Source organism: Sphaeramia orbicularis, unplaced genomic scaffold, assembly GCF_902148855.1.
Source record: "Sphaeramia orbicularis unplaced genomic scaffold, fSphaOr1.1, whole genome shotgun sequence".
NCBI classification, from domain to species: Eukaryota; Metazoa; Chordata; class Actinopteri; order Kurtiformes; family Apogonidae; genus Sphaeramia; species Sphaeramia orbicularis.
In genome coordinates this window covers 48,491-67,500 of record NW_021941637.1, presented here as the reverse complement: position 1 = coordinate 67,500, position 19,010 = coordinate 48,491, and the positions used below count along the sequence as shown (strand labels likewise).

The following is a 19,010-nucleotide window of genomic DNA, read 5'->3' as shown; positions in this document are numbered from 1 at the left end:
CGTCCAATCAGGAGCCTCTGCTGTTCCGTCCAGTAGAAAAGCTGGTCTGTGATTCTGCTGCATGGGTCCCTTTGGGTTCAGTCCAGGATCAGTTCAGTCCAGGTCCAGGTCCTAAAGCCCCTCATGAACAGACCTCAGACCTGGTCTTCATCTTCACACACATTTCCATTTCCTGTTTGTCGGTTCGGTTTAACCCTCATTTAACCTGATTGGTTCTGTTCAGATGGAAGAAGGAACTGTTCACATCCACAAACAGACCTGTACAAACTACACAACAAACACAAACAGACCTGTACAAACTACACAACAAACAAACAGACCTGTACGAACTACACAACAAACACAAACAGACCTGTACAAACTACACAACAAACAAACAGACCTGTACGAACTACACAACAAACAAACAGACCTGTACGAACTACACAACAAACACAAACAGACCTGTACGAACTACACAACAAACAAACAGACCTGTACGAACTACACAACAAACAAACAGACCTGTACGAACTACACAACAAACAAACAGACCTGTACGAACTACACAACAAACAAACAGACCTGTACAAACTACACAACAAACACAAACAGACCTGTACGAACTACACAACAAACAAACAGACCTGTACGAACTACACAACAAACAAACAGACCTGTACAAACTACACAACAAACAAACAGACCTGTACGAACTACACAACAAACACAAACAGACCTGTACAAACTACACAACAAACACAAACAGACCTGTACAAACTACACAACAAACACAAAAAGACCTGTACAAACTACACAACAAACACAAACAGACCTGTACAAACTACACAACAAACAAACAGACCTGTACGAACTACACAACAAACACAAACAGACCTGTACGAACCACACAACAAACAAACAGACCTGTACGAACCACACAACAAACAAACAGACCTGTACGAACTACACAACAAACAAACAGACCTGTACAAACTACACAACAAACAAACAGACCTGTACGAACTACACAACAAACAAACAGACCTGTACAAACTACACAACAAACAAACAGACCTGTACGAACTACACAACAAACACAAACAGACCTGTACAAACTACACAACAAACACAAACTGTGTTAATATAAAGCAGGGTCATGTGACCAACCTTCAGCCTGTTTATTATTTCTACGTGTACAGATACAGTGGAACTATGAACAGAATACTGGAACTGTTCCACAGATTTAAATGAAGACAGTTCCGGTTCTTTACATTTATTTAAAGGAGAGTTTGGAAATAGAAACATTTTTGTATAATTTTACTTTTTCGCACGAAAACAAACACTTGTCGTTGTCATCATTTATACGTTATTATGTTAAGATGGTATTTTACTGATGGGACCCAATGAAGGATGAGAGTGTGGGCAGGGCTGGACCCTTTGGTGGGTGGGATTGGACTTTTTGGTGGGTGGGATTGGACCCTTTGGTGGGTGGGATTGGACTTTTTGGTGGGTGGGATTGGACCCTTTGGTGGGTGGGATTGGACTTTTTGGTGGGTGGGATTGGACCCTTTGGTGGGTGGGATTGGACTTTTTGGTGGGTGGGATTGGACTCTTTGGTGGGTGGGATTGGACTCTTTGGTGGGTGGGATTGGACTCTTTGGTGGGTGGGATTGGACTTTTTGGTGGGTGGGATTGGACTCTTTGGTGGGTGGGATTGGACTTTTTGGTGGGTGAGACTGGACCCTTTGGTGGGTGGGATTGGACTCTTTGGTGGGTGGGATTGGACTCTTTGGTGGGTGGGATTGGACTCTTTGGTGGGTGGGATTGGACTTTTTGGTGGGTGAGACTGGACCCTTTGGTGGGTGGGATTGGACCCTTTGGTGGGTGGGATTGGACTCTTTGGTGGGTGGGATTGGACTCTTTGGTGGGTGAGACTGGACCCTTTGGTGGGTGGGATTGGACTTTTTGGTGGGTGAGACTGGACCCTTTGGTGGGTGAGACTGGACCCTTTGGTGGGTGGGATTGGACTCTTTGGTGGGTGGGGCTGGACCCTTTGGTGGGTGGGATTGGACTCTTTGGTGGGTGGGATTGGACTCTTTGGTGGGTGGGATTGGACTCTTTGGTGGGTGGGATTGGACCCTTTGGTGGGTGGGATTGGACTTTTTGGTGGGTGGGATTGGACCCTTTGGTGGGTGGGATTGGACTTTTTGGTGGGTGAGACTGGACTCTTTGGTGGGTGGGATTGGACTCTTTGGTGGGTGGGATTGGACTCTTTGGTGGGTGAGACTGGACCCTTTGGTGGGTGGGATTGGACTCTTTGGTGGGTGGGGCTGGACCCTTTGGTGGGTGGGATTGGACTCTTTGGTGGGTGGAATTGGATTTTTTGGTGGGTGGAATTGGACCCTTTGGTGGGTGGGATTGGACTTTTTGGTGGGTGGAATTGGACTCTTTGGTGGGCGGGATTGGACTCTTTGGTGGGTGGGATTGGACTCTTTGGTGGGTGGAATTGGACCCTTTGGTGGGTGGAATTGGACCCTTTGGTGGGTGGAATTGGACTCTTTGGTGGGTGGGATTGGACTCTTTGGTGGGTGGGATTGGACTCTTTGGTGGGTGGAATTGGACCCTTTGGTGGGTGGAATTGGACTCTTTGGTGGGTGGGATTGGACTCTTTGGTGGGTGGGATTGGACTCTTTGGTGGGTGGAATTGGACCCTTTGGTGGGTGGAATTGGACTCTTTGGTGGGTGGGATTGGACTCTTTGGTGGGTGGGATTGGACTTTTTGGTGGGTGAGACTGGACCCTTTGGTGGGTGGGATTGGACTCTTTGGTGGGTGAGACTGGACCCTTTGGTGGGTGGGATTGGACTCTTTGGTGGGTGGGGCTGGACCCTTTGGTGGGTGGGATTGGACTCTTTGGTGGGTGGGGCTGGATCCTTTGGTGGGTGGGATTGGACCCTTTGGTGGGTGGGATTGGACTTTTTGGTGGGTGAGACTGGACCCTTTGGTGGGTGGGATTGGACTTTTTGGTGGGTGGAATTGGACTCTTTGGTGGGTGGGATTGGACTCTTTGGTGGGTGAGACTGGACCCTTTGGTGGGTGGGATTGGACTCTTTGGTGGGTGGAATTGGACTCTTTGGTGGGTGGGATTGGACTCTTTGGTGGGTGAGACTGGACCCTTTGGTGGGTGGGACTGGACTCTTTGGTGGGTGAGACTGGACCCTTTGGTGGGTGGAATTGGACTCTTTGGTGGGTGGGATTGGACTCTTTGGTGGGTGAGACTGGACCCTTTGGTGGGTGGGACTGGACTCTTTGGTGGGTGAGACTGGACCCTTTGGTGGGTGGAATTGGACTCTTTGGTGGGTGGAATTGGACTCTTTGGTGGGTGGGATTGGACTCTTTGGTGGGTGAGACTGGACCCTTTGGTGGGTGGGATTGGACTCTTTGGTGGGTGAGACTGGACCCTTTGGTGGGTGGGATTGGACTTTTTGGTGGGTGGAATTGGACCCTTTGGTGGGTGGGATTGGACTTTTTGGTGGGTGGAATTGGACTCTTTGGTGGGTGGGATTGGACTTTTTGGTGGGTGAGACTGGACCCTTTGGTGGGTGGGATTGGACTTTTTGGTGGGTGGAATTGGACTCTTTGGTGGGTGGGATTGGACTCTTTGGTGGGTGAGACTGGACCCTTTGGTGGGTGGGATTGGACTCTTTGGTGGGTGGAATTGGACTCTTTGGTGGGTGGGATTGGACTCTTTGGTGGGTGAGACTGGACCCTTTGGTGGGTGGGACTGGACTCTTTGGTGGGTGAGACTGGACCCTTTGGTGGGTGGAATTGGACTCTTTGGTGGGTGGGATTGGACTCTTTGGTGGGTGAGACTGGACCCTTTGGTGGGTGGGACTGGACTCTTTGGTGGGTGAGACTGGACCCTTTGGTGGGTGGAATTGGACTCTTTGGTGGGTGGAATTGGACTCTTTGGTGGGTGGGATTGGACTCTTTGGTGGGTGAGACTGGACCCTTTGGTGGGTGGGATTGGACTCTTTGGTGGGTGAGACTGGACCCTTTGGTGGGTGGGATTGGACTTTTTGGTGGGTGGAATTGGACCCTTTGGTGGGTGGGATTGGACTTTTTGGTGGGTGGAATTGGACTCTTTGGTGGGTGGAATTGGACTCTTTGGTGGGTGGAATTGGACCCTTTGGTGGGTGGAATTGGACTCTTTGGTGGGTGGGATTGGACTCTTTGGTGGGTGGGATTGGACCCTTTGGTGGGTGGGATTGGACTCTTTGGTGGGTGAGACTGGACCCTTTGGTGGGTGGGATTGGACTCTTTGGTGGGTGGGGCTGGACCCTTTGGTGGGCGGGGCTGGACCCTTTGGTGGGTGGGATTGGACTTTTTGGTGGGTGGGATTGGACCCTTTGGTGGGTGGGATTGGATTTTTTGGTGGGTGAGACTGGACCCTTTGCTGGGTGGGATTGGACTCTTTGGTGGGTGGGGCTGGACCCTTTGGTGGGTGGGATTGGACTCTTTGGTGGGCGGGGCTGGACCCTTTGGTGGGCGGGGCTGGACCCTTTGGTGGGTGGGATTGGACTCTTTGGTGGGTGGGATTGGACTTTTTGGTGGGTGGGATTGGACCCTTTGGTGGGTGGGATTGGACCCTTTGGTGGGTGGGATTGGATTTTTTGGTGGGTGAGACTGGACCCTTTGCTGGGTGGGATTGGACTCTTTGGTGGGTGGGGCTGGACCCTTTGGTGGGCGGGGCTGGACCCTTTGGTGGGTGGGATTGGACTTTTTGGTGGGTGGGATTGGACCCTTTGGTGGGTGGGATTGGATTTTTTGGTGGGTGAGACTGGACCCTTTGCTGGGTGGGATTGGACTCTTTGGTGGGTGGGGCTGGACCCTTTGGTGGGTGGGATTGGACTCTTTGGTGGGCGGGGCTGGACCCTTTGGTGGGCGGGGCTGGACCCTTTGGTGGGTGGGATTGGACTCTTTGGTGGGTGGGATTGGACTTTTTGGTGGGTGGGATTGGACCCTTTGGTGGGTGGGATTGGACCCTTTGGTGGGTGGGATTGGATTTTTTGGTGGGTGAGACTGGACCCTTTGGTGGGTGGAATTGGACTCTTTGGTGGGTGGAATTGGACTCTTTGGTGGGTGGGATTGGACTCTTTGGTGGGTGAGACTGGACCCTTTGGTGGGTGGGATTGGACTCTTTGGTGGGTGAGACTGGACCCTTTGGTGGGTGGGATTGGACTTTTTGGTGGGTGGAATTGGACCCTTTGGTGGGTGGGATTGGACTTTTTGGTGGGTGGAATTGGACTCTTTGGTGGGTGGAATTGGACTCTTTGGTGGGTGGAATTGGACCCTTTGGTGGGTGGAATTGGACTCTTTGGTGGGTGGGATTGGACTCTTTGGTGGGTGGGATTGGACCCTTTGGTGGGTGGGATTGGACTCTTTGGTGGGTGAGACTGGACCCTTTGGTGGGTGGGATTGGACTCTTTGGTGGGTGGGGCTGGACCCTTTGGTGGGCGGGGCTGGACCCTTTGGTGGGTGGGATTGGACTTTTTGGTGGGTGGGATTGGACCCTTTGGTGGGTGGGATTGGATTTTTTGGTGGGTGAGACTGGACCCTTTGCTGGGTGGGATTGGACTCTTTGGTGGGTGGGGCTGGACCCTTTGGTGGGTGGGATTGGACTCTTTGGTGGGCGGGGCTGGACCCTTTGGTGGGCGGGGCTGGACCCTTTGGTGGGTGGGATTGGACTCTTTGGTGGGTGGATTGGACTTTTTGGTGGGTGGGATTGGACCCTTTGGTGGGGGATTGGACCCTTTGGTGGGTGGGATTGGATTTTTTGGTGGGTGAGACTGGACCCTTTGCTGGGTGGGATTGGACTCTTTGGTGGGTGGGGCTGGACCCTTTGGTGGGCGGGGCTGGACCCTTTGGTGGGTGGGATTGGACTTTTTGGTGGGTGGGATTGGACCCTTTGGTGGGTGGGATTGGATTTTTTGGTGGGTGAGACTGGACCCTTTGCTGGGTGGGATTGGACTCTTTGGTGGGTGGGGCTGGACCCTTTGGTGGGTGGGATTGGACTCTTTGGTGGGCGGGGCTGGACCCTTTGGTGGGCGGGGCTGGACCCTTTGGTGGGTGGGATTGGACTCTTTGGTGGGTGGGATTGGACTTTTTGGTGGGTGGGATTGGACCCTTTGGTGGGTGGGATTGGACCCTTTGGTGGGTGGGATTGGACTCTTTGGTGGGTGGGGCTGGACCCTTTGGTGGGCGGGGCTGGACCCTTTGGTGGGTGGGATTGGACTCTTTGGTGGGCGGGGCTGGACCCTTTGGTGGGCGGGGCTGGACCCTTTGGTGGGTGGGATTGGACTCTTTGGTGGGCGGGGCTGGACCCTTTGGTGGGTGGGGCTGGACCCTTTGGTGGGCGGGGCTGGACCCTTTGGTGGGCGGGGCTGGACCCTTTGGTGGGTGGGATTGGACTCTTTGGTGGGCGGGGCTGGACCCTTTGGTGGGCGGGGCTGGACCCTTTGGTGGGTGGGATTGGACTCTTTGGTGGGCGGGGCTGGACCCTTTGGTGGGCGGGGCTGGACCCTTTGGTGGGTGGGATTGGACCCTTTGGTGGGCGGGGCTGGACCCTTTGGTGGGTGGGATTGGACTCTTTGGTGGGCGGGGCTGGACCCTTTGGTGGGCGGGGCTGGACCCTTTGGTGGGTGGGGCTGGACCCTTTGGTGGGTTTTGGCCCAGGGGCTGTATGTTTGCCCCCCCCCCCCCCTCCCCCCTGGGTTAGGGGCTCAGATGCTGGATGGCGTTCACACAGACGTCGTTGGTTTACATCCTGTCTGTTCCGTACGTTGGATCTTCAGTGTGAAGTCGATTCGCGACCGTTTGTCAATATTTGCGTCATGTGAGAAGTAAAGTGACCTGTGGGCGTGAAAGCGAAACTTCTGTTTGGTTTCATCTGTCACAAAGGATGAGGATGAGGATGAAGAGCAGCCTCTGGGTTTGGTCCGTTTCCACAAATAAACGGCGGTTGGAGAACGCCGCTCATGTCCGATGTGCGGTCATCTGTAACGGGATCCAGCCGAGTCCTGCCCCGGGATTTTTACACACATGGACCCAGGCCCCGAACGGAAACAGGAGCCCAAGGTTCAGTTTAGAGTCCACATCTGTCCGGTCTGGGATCAGAGTTCAGAACCACAGTCAGAACCTGAAACCTCAGATCAAACCCAAAGCTCAGCTCCAGTCTGTGTTCATATTCATTATTCCAGACAGAACCGTCTGTTGAACTCAGTGGGTGACTGTTGAATGACAGACTCATTATTAAATGGTCTAAAATGATGCGTTCAGGGACCGTCTCCTTTCTTCTGTTTGATCCATGGTCTGTTCATACAGATGGACGGCACAACTGGGTTTACTCCAGATGTAAAAAAAATTCAACCAAACACCAGCATCACCACAGCTGCCATGTTTTCTGTCTGAGTCTGTGGGACCTCAGGTGACCCCACCGTGACCCCACCGTGACCCCACCATTGACCCCTTGACTGCTGGATCCAGTGGATGGATGATGGATGGTGTTTGTGTGTCGCTGACTAACGGAGAATCTGACTCTAAACAACATGAGTGAGTCAGTGTGAGCTCCAACTGAGAGATGACCTGGATTCAACTGCAATGAAGAGCACTGAAACAGACTGAAACAGACTGAAACAGACTGAAACAGAAAAGAGCACTGAAACAGACTGAAACAGACTGAAACAGACTGAAACAGAAAAGAGCACTGAAACAGACTGAAACAGACTGAAACAGAAAAGAGCACTGAAACAGACTGAAACAGACTGAAACAGAAAAGAGCACTGAAACAGACTGAAACAGACTGAAACAGAAAAGAGCACTGAAACAGACTGAAACAGACTGAAACAGACTGAAACAGAAAAGAGCACTGAAACAGACTGAAACAGACTGAAACAGACTGAAACAGAAAAGAGCACTGAAACAGACTGAAACAGACTGAAACAGAAAAGAGCACTGAAACAGACTGAAACAGACTGAAACAGACTGAAACAGAAAAGAGCACTGAAACAGACTGAAACAGACTGAAACAGACTGAAACAGAAAAGAGCACTGAAACAGACTGAAACAGACTGAAACAGACTGAAACAGAAAAGAGCACTGAAACAGACTGAAACAGAAAAGAGCACTGAAACAGACTGAAACAGACTGAAACAGAAAAGAGCACTGAAACAGACTGAAACAGACTGAAACAGAAAAGAGCACTGAAACAGACTGAAACAGACTGAAACAGACTGAAACAGAAAAGAGCACTGAAACAGACTGAAACAGAAAAGAGCACTGAAACAGACTGAAACAGACTGAAACAGACTGAAACAGAAAAGAGCACTGAAACAGACTGAAACAGAAAAGAGCACTGAAACAGACTGAAACAGACTGAAACAGAAAAGAGAACTGAAACAGACTGAAACAGACTGAAACAGAAAAGAGCACTGAAACAGACTGAAACAGACTGAAACAGAAAAGAGCACTGAAACAGACTGAAACAGACTGAAACAGAAAAGAGCACTGAAACAGACTGAAACAGACTGAAACAGACTGAAACAGAAAAGAGCACTGAAACAGACTGAAACAGACTGAAACAGACTGAAACAGAAAAGAGCACTGAAACAGACTGAAACAGAAAAGAGCACTGAAACAGACTGAAACAGACTGAAACAGACTGAAACAGAAAAGAGCACTGAAACAGACTGAAACAGAAAAGAGCACTGAAACAGACTGAAACAGACTGAAACAGAAAAGAGCACTGAAACAGACTGAAACAGACTGAAACAGAAAAGAGCACTGAAACAGACTGAAACAGACTGAAACAGACTGAAACAGAAAAGAGCACTGAAACAGACTGAAACAGACTGAAACAGACTGAAACAGACTGAAACAGAAAAGAGCACTGAAACAGACTGAAACAGACTGAAACAGACTGAAACAGAAAAGAGCACTGAAACAGACTGAAACAGACTGAAACAGACTGAAACAGAAAAGAGCACTGAAACAGACTGAAACAGAAAAGAGCACTGAAACAGACTGAAACAGACTGAAACAGAAAAGAGCACTGAAACAGACTGAAACAGACTGAAACAGAAAAGAGCACTGAAACAGACTGAAACAGACTGAAACAGAAAAGAGCACTGAAACAGACTGAAACAGAAAAGAGCACTGAAACAGACTGAAACAGAAAAGAGCACTGAAACAGACTGAAACAGACTGAAACAGAAAAGAGCACTGAAACAGACTGAAACAGACTGAAACAGAAAAGAGCACTGAAACAGACTGAAACAGAAAAGAGCACTGAAACAGACTGAAACAGAAAAGAGCACTGAAACAGACTGAAACAGACTGAAACAGAAAAGAGCACTGAAACAGACTGAAACAGACTGAAACAGAAAAGAGCACTGAAACAGACTGAAACAGACTGAAACAGACTGAAACAGAAAAGAGCACTGAAACAGACTGAAACAGACTGAAACAGACTGAAACAGAAAAGAGCACTGAAACAGACTGAAACAGACTGAAACAGAAAAGAGCACTGAAACAGACTGAAACAGACTGAAACAGACTGAAACAGAAAAGGCAGAAGATGAAAAAATAAAACAGAGATGAATACAGGATGGATGGTGTGTGTGTGTGTGTGTGTGTGTGTGTGTGTGTGTGTGTGTGTGTGCTGCTGTCTTTTCTGTCCTCGTCTTCGTCCTCTGGTTTTCATCAGTCCCTCCATAGTGTTTCCTGGTCGTCATGGTAACGCCTCCGTTTCCCATGGACGTTCTGTCAGGTGACTTTAACTCCTCCTCCTCAGGTCGGCAGCAGAACACGCCTTAAAGAACAAAAGGGTTCACATATGAACCCTTTAAGCCCTGAGTCCTGACTGCAGGTAAATGGTCACATATTAGAAGGAATGAAGAACAGTAGAATGAGACAGATGACCTCTGACCTTTGAGCTCTACAGCTGTTAACCCTGTACGTCCTGGACGAACAAACACTGGTCAAAGGTCAAATAGGGACAGACTTCAGGAGGAGGCGGAGCTCGGACAGTCTTCAACCCCTGGTCACTTCCTGTTTTTCTTGGAGCCTTTTTCCTGATTTTCATTTTCTGTTTTTGTGTCTGAACGTCTCCAAACCAAAGCCTCATGTGGTTCATTCAGACCAGGAACAGTTCTAGATGAGCTTCTGCAGGTTCTGTGTGCAGTTCTGTCCACTTTACCTGGTCCACATACATCCTGTCAAGTACTGAAGGTCATGGACAAGAACAGGGGTTGGTGGTTCAAACACCAGTGACCTTTAGCTCAAAGGTCAGTGTCTTCACAGATGGTTCCACAGTCCGGTTCAGTCCAGTTGGACCTGAAGAGAAGAACCAGCATGAGCCTCTGTAGGGTTAGGCTTAGTCCACCTGGGACTCATGACGGTGTAGTCCACCTGGGACCCATGACGGTGTAGTCCACCTGGGACCCATGACGGTGTAGTCCACCTGGGACCCATGACGGTGTAGTCCACCTGGGACCCATGACGGTGTAGTCCACCTGGGACCCATGACGGTGTAGTCCTGCTAAATGAACGGACTCAACACCTGTGAGATTAAACTCAGGGTTTACTGTGAACAGGTCTAAGGGAGTTTACTGACACCACCTACCACACATGTCAAACATACGACCCCTGAGCTAAGACCAACCCACCCTTAGTGTTCTTAAATGTTCTGTGTTCTTAAATGTTCTGTGTGTTCTTAAATGTTCTATGTTCTTAAATATTCTATGTTCTTAAATGTTCTGTGTTCTTAAATGTTCTGTGTGTTCTTAAATGTTCTGTGTGTTCTTAAATGTTCTATGTTCTTAAATATTCTATGTTCTTAAATGTTCTATGTTCTTAAATGTTCTGTGTGTTCTTAAATATTCTATGTTCTTAAATGTTCTATGTTCTTAAATGTTCTGTGTTCTTAAATGTTCTGTGTGTTCTTAAATGTTCTATGTTCTTAAATATTCTATGTTCTTAAATGTTCTATGTTCTTAAATGTTCTGTGTGTTCTTAAATATTCTATGTTCTTAAATGTTCTATGTTCTTAAATGTTCCAAGTGTTCTTAAATATTCTGTGTTCTTATATGTTCTGTGTGTTCTTAAATGTTCTATGTTCTTAAATATTCTATGTTCTTAAATGTTCTGTGTTCTTAAATGTTCCAAGTGTTCTTAAATATTCTGTGTTCTTATATGTTCTGTGTGTTCTTAAATGTTCTATGTTCTTAAATATTCTATGTTCTTAAATGTTCTATGTTCTTAAATGTTCTGTGTGTTCTTAAATATTCTATGTTCTTAAATGTTCTATGTTCTTAAATGTTCTGTGTTCTTAAATGTTCTGTGTGTTCTTAAATGTTCTGTGTTCTTAAATGTTCTATGTTCTTAAATATTCTATGTTCTTAAATGTTCTATGTTCTTAAATGTTCTGTGTGTTCTTAAATATTCTATGTTCTTAAATGTTCTATGTTCTTAAATGTTCTGTGTTCTTAAATGTTCTGTGTGTTCTTAAATGTTCTATGTTCTTAAATATTCTATGTTCTTAAATGTTCTATGTTCTTAAATGTTCTGTGTGTTCTTAAATATTCTATGTTCTTAAATGTTCTATGTTCTTAAATGTTCCAAGTGTTCTTAAATATTCTGTGTTCTTATATGTTCTGTGTGTTCTTAAATGTTCTATGTTCTTAAATATTCTATGTTCTTAAATGTTCTGTGTTCTTAAATGTTCCAAGTGTTCTTAAATATTCTGTGTTCTTATATGTTCTGTGTGTTCTTAAATGTTCTATGTTCTTAAATATTCTATGTTCTTAAATGTTCTGTGTTCTTAAATGTTCCAAGTGTTCTTAAATATTCTATGTTCTTATATGTTCTGTGTGTTCTTAAATGTTCTATGTTCTTAAATATTCTATGTTCTTAAATGTTCTGTGTTCTTAAATGTTCCAAGTGTTCTTAAATATTTTGTGTTCTTATATGTTCTGTGTGTTCTTAAATGTTCTATGTTCTTAAATATTCTATGTTCTTAAATGTTCTGTGTTCTTAAATGTTCCAAGTGTTCTTAAATATTCTGTGTTCTTATATGTTCTGTGTGTTCTTAAATGTTCTATGTTCTTAAATATTCTATGTTCTTAAATGTTCTGTGTTCTTAAATGTTCCAAGTGTTCTTAAATATTCTGTGTTCTTATATGTTCTGTGTGTTCTTAAATGTTCTATGTTCTTAAATATTCTATGTTCTTAAATGTTCTGTGTTCTTAAATGTTCCAAGTGTTCTTAAATATTCTGTGTTCTTATATGTTCTGTGTGTTCTTAAATGTTCTATGTTCTTAAATATTCTATGTTCTTAAATGTTCTGTGTTCTTAAATGTTCCAAGTGTTCTTAAATATTCTGTGTTCTTATATGTTCTGTGTGTTCTTAAATGTTCTATGTTCTTAAATATTCTATGTTCTTAAATGTTCTGTGTTCTTAAATGTTCCAAGTGTTCTTAAATATTCTGTGTTCTTAAATGTTCTGTGTGTTCTTAAATGTTGCGTGTTCTTGAATGTTCTGTCTGTACAACAGAATGCACATGTATAAATCCTAAACAGGCTGAATATTGGTCACATGACCCTGGTTTATTCAGACATTTCAGTTTGTTCCTGCTGTTGACATTTGTTTTTGCAGATGTAAACGTTTTCTGGTCATGTGACTGTTTCCACTGTTCTGATTGGACCGGTCCGACCTGTTTCAGATCAGATTGGACTGAACTAAACTAAACTAAACCCAAATATAGGACAGACTTACAGGATACAGACGTGTGTTCTTCAGAGCAGATGAACTGTACCCCCCCCACCCCCCCCAGGCCTCTGAGGGGTTTACTGATATTGATTTGGAGGGAAAGCTTAAGTCTGCGCTGAAGGCTGAGCTATTTTTAGGCTCGGCTGTCGATCAGCTGTGCTCCCTTCAGTGGGGGCGGGGCCTGGCAGCGAGCGCCGAATCGATCCATACGTCCATGAAACGAAACCCAAGAAATATGAAGTCAAAGAGCACCGTCCATCCACTGTCCTCCTTCAACCTGAGGACCTCCAACTAATCTGTTTGTTTTCTTCTGGTTTTTTTAGCGGCCGATGCGGTGCCGGTGCGCAAAGATGGAGATCAGGTAAAGTGTCTTTAATGTGTTCCATCAGGATCCAATCAGCTTCAGGTTCTTCTGTCAGAGGTCAAACGGACCAGGGTCAGGAACCGGACCAGGATAGAACCACATAAATCTGTGGACACATCATGTCTGCAGCTGTCACATGACCTGTTCAGGACGATCACACACACAAACAGCAACATCTCTATCAATTATATCAATTATATCAATATATATATACACACACACACACACACACACATATAAACAGTATTAAACACAAGTCAAATGAAAACAGCCCTCTGTATAATATGTACTCGCCAAATACTATCAATATGATCATTAAATAAACATACATAGATATTGTTGTTGTTATTATAAGTATTTGGTTATTATGTTTATGTGGTTATACAGAATGGTTATATGTGACCCCCCCCCTGCCCCCCCCCCCCTCTTCTCCCCCCCCCCCCCCCCCCCCCCCCCCCAGCATGGCCGTGCAGAGTTTTCCTGGGAAGGAATCAATGTAAGTGTCTCTGTTTAATTCTCCTTCTATTGCTTGGTGTCACTACCCCTTTGTCCATCATCGACCCCCAACCCCCCCCCAGAGTAAATGACACTAATGATCACATGACCTAAGCTGACAAACTAAAGTCAACACCAGCAGGTTGAAGAGAACAACTCCAGTCCAACCCACAGAACCACATTTGGACTAACGATCCCCTCCCTTCGAACCTCCATCATTGTAGTTCTAGTGGTTCCATGTGAACCTCCATCATTGTAGTTCTAGTGGTTCCATGTGAACCTCCATCATTGTAGTTCTAGTGGTTCCATATGGACTACAGCTGAAAACCCAACAGAACAGTTGGATCAGATGTAAATGGATCCAAACACAGACCAAAGAAAACAGAATTTAAACAGAAATGACACTGATACAGGAAATAGACTGGACCAGATGATGGTTTTTTTTAGTTTTTTATTTTACTTTGTTTTTCTTCATTTTTTTATTATTTTACTCAGTTTTTGTTCATTTTTTCATTATTTACTTTGTTCATTTTTTCATTATTTTACTCTATTTTTATTCATCTTTTCATTATTTTTCTGTTTTGTTGGACGCATCCATGAATTCGTGTCCCCTCAGTTTGAGTTGCTGAACCAGTGGGTTTGATTCAGTTTTAATTTGTCAAACTATTGTTTTTGGGTTTTTTTGTCTAGTGACGGTCGATTCAGTCCCTGTAGAACTGACACTGTCCACACATGTACAGAACCATATCTGGTCACCTTAGAGCTGCAGTTGGTAGATCAGCACAAATACAAAGGAATGGGTTCAGACGGTGGTACGTTGAATGTTTGGAACTATTGGCCCCGCCTCCAGAACCAGAGGAAGGATGTCCATATTTGGTCCTTCATTTTGTCCAGTGGGAGTCTGTGGAAGTGTTGTAAGTGTGTTTTCTGTACCACTCTGGTTTCACCTGTTTTCTTCTGTCCTCCTCTGTCGTCTGTGTCTTCTGTTCCGTCCGTCTGTCGTGTCTGTGTGTCCTCAGTTGTCCATGGAAGACACCACGTCCATCCTGCCTCGTCTGAAGAGGAAGTCCACCAACACCTATGGGATCGGCGCCCTGGCTAAGTCCTCTCTGTCAGGTGTGTCAGGTGTGTGTCTGTGCTGCTACATGGTAAAACCGCCCCCATGTTGGCTCCAGGTCCAGGTCCAGGTCCAGGTCTGTCCAGGCTCCAGCTGCGTCGTCCCCAGTCAGTGGTATTTCTTGGTTTGTTCCAGTCAACATCACATGGTCGTTTGGTGTTGAAGTGAAGCAGAAACAAAGGGAGGGGGGGGTGCATGGGTCGTATGTTTGCCCCCCTTTGGGTCTGTGGGCTGTATGTTTGCCCCCCTTTGGGTCTGTGGGTCGTATGTTTGCCCCCCTTTGGGTCTGTGGGTCGTATGTTTGCCCCCCTTTGGGTCTGTGGGTCGTATGTTTGCCCCCCTTTGGGTCTGTGGGCCGTATGTTTGCCCCCCTTTGGGTCTGTGGGTCGTATGTTTGCCCCCCTTTGGGTCTGTGGGTCGTATGTTTGCCCCCCTTTGGGTCTGTGGGCCGTATGTTTGCCCCCCTTTGGGTCTGTGGGTCGTATGTTTGCCCCCCTTTGGGTCTGTGGGCCGTATGTTTGCCCCCCCTGCTCTCCAGTTCTGGTTCTGGATCTGCTTCTTCGGGTCAAACGTCCATGTGACACACTGCACAAACACAGAACCACCTCCAGCCTTTAAGGGCTGGAGCTTAACAGTCGACTTCAGTCTGGAGCCGGAGGAGGCGGAGCTTGGAACCAACATGGCCCCCCCCCCCCCCTCCCACCATTAATTCCAACAGCAGACGTCAATGACAGACACATTGGAGGAGTCATTGATGGAGTCGTTCAGATCTTTGAGTTCAAAGACACTAAAGTAAGTGCACTTCCTTACTTTACCTCACACATGTCCACAGGCATGCTGGGAAACAGAGTCCACCTGGTGCAGTGTGGTGCTTCTGTGTGCTTCGTACTGTTTCAGTCCAGTGTGGTCTGGTTCTGTTGTGTCTGCTGTGTGTTTGACGCAGACACACTGGCCTTTAAAGGGTTCATACATGAAACCGTCCAATCACAGCCTCATTCATCTACAGACTCATCAGCCATCCACAGGTCATCATCAGCATCCATGGCCCCGCCCAGTGCATCCACAACTCCACCCACTGCATCCACAGCTCCGCCCACTGCATCCACAACTCCGCCCACTGCACCCACAGCTCCACCCACTGCATCCACAGCTCCGCCTCCATCACACACTCATGTCCACCTGTGGTCACGCTGCCATCTGATCCCGACAGCGGTCAGCATGGAGGTCAGAAGGTGTTGACAGTGTGTGTGTGTGTGTGTGTGTATGTGTGTGTATGTGCGTGCGTGTGTGTGTCTACGTACCCGCTGTAGGCGTGACCCGCTCCATGAAGGATAAGGTGACCAAACCCACCGCCATGGCCCAGGGCCGCGTCGCTCACATGATCGAGTGGCAGAGCTGGGGCAAGCCGTCAGCGGGGCCCATGGGAGGGGCGGGGCTTAGCAACCTGCAGAGGGAGAAGGAGAGGAGGATGGAGAACGACGCCTACAGCGACCTGAGCGACGGCGAGAAGGAGGCGCGCTTCGCCGCAGGTGAGATTCCACCAACCCAAGAACCCACAAACATACGAACCCACAAAAGTACGAACCCATGAATGTACAAACCTACGAACGTACGAACCCATGAATGTACAAACCTACGAACGTACGAACCCATGAATGTACAAACCTACGAACGTACGAACCCATGAATGTACAAACCTACGAACGTACGAACCCATGAATGTACAAACCTACGAACGTACGAACCCATGAATGTACAAACCTACGAACGTACGAACCCATGAATGTACAAACCTACGAACGTACGAACCCATGAATGTACAAACCTACGAACGTACGAACCCATGAATGTACAAACCTACGAACGTACGAACCCATGAATGTACAAACCTACGAATGTACGAACCCATGAATGTACAAACCTACGAACATACGAACCCATGAATGTACAAACCTACGAACGTACGAACCCATGAATGTACAAACCTACGAACGTACGAACCCATGAATGTACAAACCTACGAACATACGAACCCATGAATGTACAAACCTACGAACGTACGAACCCATAAATGTACAAACCTACGAATGTACGAACCTACAAATGTACGAACCCTCAAACCTGTGAACATACGAACCCACGAACCTGTGGACGTACGAACCTACGAACCCACGAACATACGAACCCATGAATGTATGAACCTGCGAACGTACGAACCCACGAACCTACGAACATACGAACCCACAAACCTGCGAACGTACGAACCCACGAACATACAAACCCATGAATGTACGAACCTGCGAACGAACGAAACTGCGAATGTATGCACCGACAAACCTGTGAATGTACGAACCCATGAATGTACAAACCTGCGAATGTACGAACCCATGAATGTACGAACATACGAACCTGCGAATGTATGAACCCACAAACCTGCGAACGTACGAACCTGCGAACGTACGAACATACGAATGTACGAACCCATGAATGTACGAACCTACGAACGTACGAACCCACGAACATACGAACGTACAAACCCATGAATGTATGAACCTGCGAATGTACAAACCCACGAATGTACGAACCCATGAATGTATGAACCTACGAACGTACGAACCAACGAACATACGAACCCATGAATGTACGAACGTACGAACCCACGAACATACGAACCCATGAATGTATGAACCTACGAACGTACGAACCCACGAACATACGAACCCATGAATGTATGAACCTACGAACGTACGAACCCACGAACATACGAACCCATGAATGTATGAACCTACGAACGTACGAACCCACGAACATAGGAACGTACGAACCCATGAATGTATGAACCTACGAACGTACGAACCCACGAACATACGAACCCATGAATGTATGAACCTACGAACGTACGAACTCATGAATGTATGAACCTACGAACGTACGAACCCATGAATGTATGAACCTACTGAACCTGTTCTAAACCCGGTCTAAACTTGTTCTAAACCCAGTTTAAACCCGCTCTAAACTCATTCTAAACCTGTTCTAAACCCGCTCTAAACCTGTTCTAAACCCGCTCTAAACCTGTTCTAAACCCGGTTTAAACCCGGTCTAAACTCATTCTAAACCAGTTCTAAACCCGGTCGAAACCTGTTCTAAACCTGGTCTAAACCTGTTCTAAACCTAGTTTAAACCCGCTCTAAAATCATTCTAAACCTGTTCTAAACCCGCTCTAAACCTGTTCTAAACCCGGTTTAAACCCGGTCTAAACTCATTCTAAACCCGTTCTAAACCTGTTCTAAACCCGGTTTAAACCCAGTCTAAAGTCGTTCTAAACCTGTTCTAAACCCGGTTTAAACCTGGTCTAAACCTGTTCTAAACCTGTTCTAAACCCGTTCTAAACCTGTTCTAAACCCGGTTTAAACCCGGTCTAAAGTCATTCTAAACCTGTTCTAAACCCGGTCGAAACCTGTTCTAAACCCGGTCTAAACCTGTTCTAAACCCAGTTTAAACCCGGTCTAAAGTCATTCTAAACCTGTTCTAAACCCGGTCGAAACTTGTTCTAAACCCGGTCTAAACCTGTTCTAAACCCAGTTTAAACCCGCTCTAAACTTGTTCTAAACCTGTTCTAAACCCGCTCTAAACCTGTTCTAAACCCGGTTTAAACCTGGTTTAAACCCGTTCTAAACCTGTTCTAAACCCGGTCTAAAGTCGTTCTAAACCTGTTCTAAACCCGGTCGAAACCTGTTCTAAACCCGGTTTAAACCCGGTCTAAACCCATTCTAAACCTGTTCTAAACCTGTTCTAAACCTGGTTTAAACCCGTTCTAAACCTGTTCTAAACCCGGTCTAAGTCAGTCCCTGTGCTGTGTTTTCAGGGATCATGCAGCAGTTCGCCATCTCAGAGGCCACTCTGTTCGGATGGAACTCCATGGACGGGGAGAGTCTGGGCGCCGGCTCCGCCCATGGCAGCGTGGCCCACCTCAGCGAGGTCAACCAGGAGAGCATCACCAGCAGAGGTATGAGATCTGAACCCGACTAACCCGAACGGACCGGGGTTCAACACACCTGAACGCACCACACAACCACAAACACCTAGAAAAACCACAGGGGTCTGAGGGGACCAAGTGTGTTTAATATACTCACCTGGACACCACAGGGTTAAAGTGTGTTTAATATACTCACCTGGACACCACAGGGTTAAAGTGTGTTTAATATACTCACCTGGACACCACAGGGTT

The 19,010-nt window shown here is 46.9% G+C and overlaps 1 protein-coding gene across 3 annotated transcripts in view; it reads left to right on the top strand.

The window, feature by feature from the left end:
• LOC115416646 (uncharacterized) overlaps positions 1-19,010 on the top strand; it is a 33,618-nt gene that overhangs the window by 2,672 nt on the left and 11,936 nt on the right. The window contains exons 2-6 of one of the 3 annotated variants that reach the window (XM_030130489.1): positions 13,130-13,167; positions 13,631-13,666; positions 14,685-14,781; positions 16,093-16,311; positions 18,648-18,788. In XM_030130489.1, coding sequence (XP_029986349.1) covers positions 13,130-13,167; positions 13,631-13,666; positions 14,685-14,781; positions 16,093-16,311; positions 18,648-18,788 — 531 coding nt within the window. Of the gene's footprint in view, positions 1-13,129; positions 13,168-13,630; positions 13,667-14,684; positions 14,791-16,092; positions 16,312-18,647; positions 18,789-19,010 lie in introns of all 3 variants that reach the window. The other 2 variants (XM_030130488.1, XM_030130490.1) reach the window with 2 other exon arrangements.